Consider the following 6,000-nt stretch of genomic DNA (forward strand, 5'->3'; position numbering starts at 1 on the left):
TCCATTTTGTGCATGGATGGTGTCATTTTGGCAACCAAAGGACAAGTTTGCTATTAGTATACGATGCTCTCGATCTCATCTATAGTTTGGCTTCTCGTGCTGAGTGCTGCTTTCTCAGGATCACTGCCTTCTTTTTGTTAATTTTCCCTTTGCAGGGGCTTTCACATCTATAATAATCTCCTTTCTCTAACCCTAACTAGATTTCCATACTCACTGCACGCTGCGATGAGTTAAGCAAGTAGTAAGTATGGCCTGTCCCCACCCCACTTTGCTAATGGCAGTGCTGTGATGAATGATAAAACGTGTGGAGCTAAGTGTGGCCCAGTGAAGTTCAGTCCATGTCAACATCTTCTCAAGATGGTATTTCATTGTCTTGCATGTTTGCCCTGCTTAGCTTGCAAAGATTTTTGGGATCAGCCATTTGTCTTTTCAGCCAGATCCTCTGAAAGGGGTAAGTACTTGAAGGCACCTCAGGAACCTTTCTCCTCTGCTTTGGATCCTTACACCAGAAGCTGGAGCTTCTTGGCACCTTAACTGAACAAAAACTCCATTACTAGTTATCCACATGGATTTGCTCTTTGACATGGTATCCCTCTGGCATTATCTTTATTGCATTTATCCTGCTTTGTGAACTTCATAAGCAGAGCGCATTTGTGCAGAGAACAACACATAATGCTCAACGTTATAGCAAACTTTAGAGATGCTTTGAAAGAAGCACCGAGTCCAGGAATCGCTACATATGGCACAGCATTGCTCCCAAGCACCTACTAACTGTAGAAAAGTGGATATTTCTAGAAGATTCTGTAACTGGTCAAGATCATGATGGGAAAACTTTGAAGAAGCACCCTGAAAAGCTCACCTGAAGCCTTCAAGGATGCTGGAGAGCAGCCTTTGTTCTCAGTCTCTCCCAAGCCTATTTTTCTAGAAAAAGAGGTGCCAGAACTCACCACGAACACCTCCCGTCTCTTGTAATGGCAATTGCACCCATCTGAGAGGTGCTGGAACTGGGTTCCAGTGAGTTTCAACTGAAAAAAGCCCTGTTCCTTCCACCAACCATGCCAATTTTTATCTCAGCTGCCTGGATTTGTAACACTTCCATTTAGTGTGGAAATAATATTTCACGGCAGAGAAAAACTTCTAAGTATCACATTGGATAGTATGGACAAACAGATCCACTGTCCTTTCTGACTCCCAGTCTTTACCTATGGAAATTCCAACAATTAGAGGGATTCTTTACCCACCACACAGCCCTGCTGACTACTGTGTGTGATAAAACCAGCTCATGCTTAGACTTCTTTTCTTGCTGTCTTCACAAAATGGCCCTCCCGATCCCCGCATGGTGAAGTATTGCCATGTAGCTTCATCTCCTGTCTATTTCTCTTACAGATTAATGTTCTACGGAACCGCATTAGTGATCATCAAAAGGTGTAAGTACTCAGGCCATCCAGTTTCATAGTATCCAGCATTCCCATTAGATCTTTCACAACCCCCCACTTTTACTCTTTTTTTTACAGGTGCACCACTTTCACCCTTCCCTTCTGTAAAATACTTGTTTGGAGCTTTCAGGATTTTGTTTGTGTTTTGCTTCCGTTCTTAACTTCTTGCTGTTCCTCCTTTCACTTTCATTGTCATTAGTATTTGTCAGCCCTTCTCATTTCAGTTCTTGGCTTCTTTTTGCTCTAGAAAGCCTGCTGCTGTAATAACAGGCTATGCCTCCGTGTCCAAGAATCTTGGATTGAGCACTTCTGGCTATTCATAGGATTGTTACAGTTAGATTCCATTTAAGAAACAGCAACAACCTTGCTTTATCACCACCTTTTCTTATTTTCTTTCTTTAGTCCTCATTTCAGCTAGTTGCTGCTTTTACTGCCTCCTGCCTACCTTTTCACACCCTTTATTTCACCCCTCCTTGTTGCTTTATTCTGTCATTTCATTCTCACCACTTTTTACCCCTTTCCCTTCCAATCCACCTTTCAGACCAGAGTCACAGCCACATCATACATTTAAAGCAAAAGACCAAAATATCAAGAGGGCACCAGGTTGGGTGAGGCTGATCTAGACCATGTCAGGCTCACTTCAGGCTTGGAACCAACATGCACAGGGTCTTCATTGGCCACCAGACACTTGGATGTCTATAGAAAGAGACCCTCATTGGTGTTCAGGGAGCTTAGCGCGCTTTGCTAACTGTGCCATACTTTGTCAGGGGAGATTCACACCATAGATTTAAATCACATCCAGCACATATTCAAAGCACATGACTTCTCCCAAAGGATCCTGGGACCTGTAGTTGCTTAAGGGTGCTGGGAATTGTAGCTGTGCCTTAGATGTGTGTTGTGTTGTGGATGTGCTTTTCTCCATTTGCTTCTTTCACCTAAAGTTCTTTCCTGGTTTTCTGTTTCAGCCACATTTCTCACCAGGCGCCTCCAATTTATTTCTTCACTTGCATGCCTTTTGCACACCTGCTTCGTTATTTTGTTCTGATCTCTGAACTCCATCACTTCCTCACCACTTTGGGTCATCATTTTTTTCACTCCTTCACAGCATTTCCCCTTCTAAGGATATGTCCATGAACACCGTTTAGGAAATAGTTTGGCATAGTGCGGTAGCTGAGCTGTCTGTTTACCATCATCCACTTATTGAGATCTGGGGCATTCATCCTCTTTCCTTACATCAGCTCATCTCCTTTCAGCATGTATGAATCTGACTTCTCTGTCTGTAGAAATTATTGGGGACCTCTGTTGGATTGTTCGGTGCAGTCACCCATTTCCCTCCATGCCTCATGTCTCCATGACTCCATGGTTCACAGATGGAGAGCAGAGGCCAGGAGATGCTAAAGAACTTGCTTGGTGTCCTGTGTGTAGCTGATGGCAGAGTAGGAAATGAATCATCACCTGCATTCTTGACAGCAATGCTGATCAACATGGAACATTCTTCTTCCACTTTACAAGCAGTGTAGCCATCTTTCAGAGTGGCTGTGCAGGCAAAATTGTCAGAAGATTCATCTTTTTAATCCACTTGTCCAGAAACAAATGGCAGTCTGCATTAGGAATGCCTCCTTCTCTAGCGACCTTTTAGGTGCACCCAACTGGTTAGTCAAGAATGTTACATGCTTCTCACACCATATTTCTTCTTTTATTCCCTCCTAACCTGCTTCAGGAAAGGGTGAGTAGCATGTTGCGTCCTTTATGGTGTGCTGTGGTGGCTTGCAGTGCATGTAATTAAGGCAAATGACTTTATGTTCCAAATTAGGCCCTGGATTTCTGTATCAGGGATAGTTTAGTTGGATATGTGTTACTGTACTTTAAGACGCTAGATAGGGACACTTGCTTTAATACTTGGGAGTGAGATATATCAAAGTGCAGTCATGCTAAATGTTAGCAATTACAGTGGTACCTTGGGTTAAGAACTTAATGCATTCTGGAGGCCTGTTCTTAACCTGAAACTGTTCTTAACCTGAGGTACCACTTTAGCTAATGGGGCCTCCTTCTGCCACCACGTGGCCGTGCGATTTCTGTTCTCAACCTGAAGCAAAGTTCTTAACCCGAGGTACTATTTCTGGGTTAGCAGAGTCTGTAACCTGAAGCATCTGTAACCCGAGGTACCACTGTATGCATATATATATATATATAGAGAGAGAGAGAGAGAGAGAGAGAGAGAGTGTCTGTATGTATACCCCTCAATATTTTTGAAATCCAGGTCTCGGATTATTTTTACACCTTGCCCTTTTCAGTGTGCACATAAGATTAAGTGTCCAATTTATAGACCAGCAGGGCCAACAGGGAAGATGGGAGGTGTATAGGCCAATCACATCTGAAGAGCATCACACTGGCTATCCCTTCTATATAGTGAGAAACAGCCCTCTGGACCTTATCTCTTAAGGCACATGCCAAGCTTATATCTTAAGGTGAATACCTCTACTCATGTTGGGGTTCTGATGTCAGTAAGGCAAATGGCACAGAGGCTTCCACAACAGAAGTAGGGGACTTATGAGGCCAGAACTTCCTCTCCAAGGCCACTCTTTCCACCCAGAGGGAGGAAGATCCAAAACATTCTGTGGCCTGTAGGATGTAGTCTTGTGCTGGCCACAGGTTCCCCATCCTTACTGTAGAAGAATTCTCAAGCCCTTACCTGCTCCCAGAATACAATTCTCAGGGTTCCTTGGAGAGAAAGAACCAGTTCTACCCGAGCTTTAAGTCTGAGAAACAGACCTGTAAAGGCACAAGATGAAGTTTGTTCAGGATTCCACAACTTGGGCTCCCAGCTCACTGCTTAGTGTGTATAAACACAGCAACTTTGCATGAGTTATGCTCACATTGTGTTTCCTTCATGTGGACTGCACATGCCATGTGGATACACTCGCCAAGGAACCAAGTTGGGATCTGTGTGGATGCCACTGAATGAGTGACCCACAAATGTCCCTGTGCAATAAGTACCCCCCACAGTGCTGTTTGACTGTAAAAGTGGACACTCTGCCTTTTGCTTTGACCTCACTGATGCCTGAAATACCTCATTTGCTTCTCTGCTTCCCCAACAGCTCAAAGGCCGCCCGTGGGAAGCCTGTGGTTGGTGGCCGGTGGAAGTGAGAGATGGTTTATGCCTAGCCTGCGGAGACAGCACAGCAGAATACTTCTGTGTGGGCCAGCCTTTGATCCAGCATCCCAACCCATGTGGCCCAAAGGAAAGCACCAACTCTTCCAGATTATTCAGACCAAGCCACCTTCCAATGGCTTCACTCTGTAGAATGACTGTAGGTGTGTGTGCAGCACTGTCACGGCACGGAGCAAACACGCTGCTGTGTAGAAAAAATGACTGTGTCACCAAAGTTAAGCATACTGTGTCTGTAAATAAAGCAAACCATGCAGCAATGGCCACTTTATTTGCTGGATTGCTTACAACCCATCAGGGGAAGGTATATAAACCAGCAGGAGGGTGGGGTCTCCTATTGTCACTGCTGTTTTCATAGACCAGTGAACCACTGCCTAGAGGCTGGAAGCATTTGTGTATCAGGAGCACCATGGAAGCTGTTGTGAGTGTTTCTCTTGCCAGTAAAGAGTTAACTATCAGACGTGTGCCTTAGTTATCTGGGACAGGCTCGTGACACTTTCACATGTATTGCTGGCAAGCCAGCACAAGTCCTGCAATACTCTATGCAAATGCCCTTGTTTTGCAACCCTATAGACAGTTTAGTGTGAGAGGTTTTGAGGGGTGGGGTGATAGAGAGAGATTTATCTCTGCCGAAACATACTCTGAAGCAGGCCTAGTCAACATGGTGTCTTCCAGCTGCTCTTGGAGTTCAGCTGCCATCTTCCCTAACCATTGCCCATGCTTGTAGCGGAGATGCAGTCCGACAACATCTAGAAGGCACCCCCTTGCTTTCAAAGAAGCATGTGGTTCTAATGCAGAGAAGAATTACTGAAGATTTGTGAGTGAAACACCAAGGGAATTTGCAGGAAGCGGATTTGTCAGGCAGAAGCTCTGCTGTCAGGCACTAATCATTCTGAATGAAGCAGGCAAAGATCAGCACAGATACCAACAGCTGTTCTCCCACTATTGCCTCCCTAGCCAAACCAAAACTCTTGAAAAGTCCACTGCAGTACATTTCCCTTTGATTGACACAAGGTGGCACCCTGGCCTCTGTCTCTGACTTCACCTTGCCAGTGATCACACCCTGCTTTTTAACAGCCACACCAAACTCATGGTATTGTTCAAGCCAGAGACACACCTGCCAGTTTTCGTTTCCTCACTCTGTCCACCACTGGCGTAGCTGAATCAGGCACCTGAGTCAGCGAGTGGTGAAGCGGAGAGCACAAGCCTCAAGAGCTTGTTCAACACCCATCACCCCCAAAGGCTTCTATTCTACCTTCCTGACTAAACTAGCTAGATTAACGGTAGAACCACTTGCAGGGAAGAAAGGGGTGGATTATTTAGCCAAACTGGAGGCCCGTCCATGGTTGATTTTGGCCATATGTAGGCAGTTTGCTTGCAGAAGCTAAATAGATG

At 45.0% G+C, this 6,000-nt stretch overlaps 1 protein-coding gene across 3 annotated transcripts in view; it reads left to right on the forward strand.

The window, feature by feature from the left end:
- TNNT2 (troponin T2, cardiac type) overlaps nt 1-4,865 on the forward strand; it is a 28,745-nt gene extending 23,880 nt beyond the window's left edge. For 2 of the 3 annotated variants that reach the window (XR_013840284.1, XR_013840285.1), the window contains 2 exons: nt 1,387-3,162; nt 4,535-4,865. Coding sequence is in view for 1 of the 3 variants with exons in the window: in XM_079981904.1 (XP_079838030.1) it covers nt 201-241; nt 4,535-4,583 (90 nt within the window). In the remaining 2 variants the exon portion in view is untranslated. Of the gene's footprint in view, nt 1-200; nt 242-1,386; nt 3,163-4,534 lie in introns of all 3 variants that reach the window. The other variant, XM_079981904.1, reaches the window with a different exon arrangement.
- Nucleotides 4,866-6,000: the final 1,135 nt, after the last annotated feature.

This window comes from Podarcis cretensis (genome assembly GCF_951804945.1).
Source record: "Podarcis cretensis genome assembly, chromosome: 6".
Classification (NCBI taxonomy): domain Eukaryota; kingdom Metazoa; phylum Chordata; class Lepidosauria; order Squamata; family Lacertidae; genus Podarcis; species Podarcis cretensis.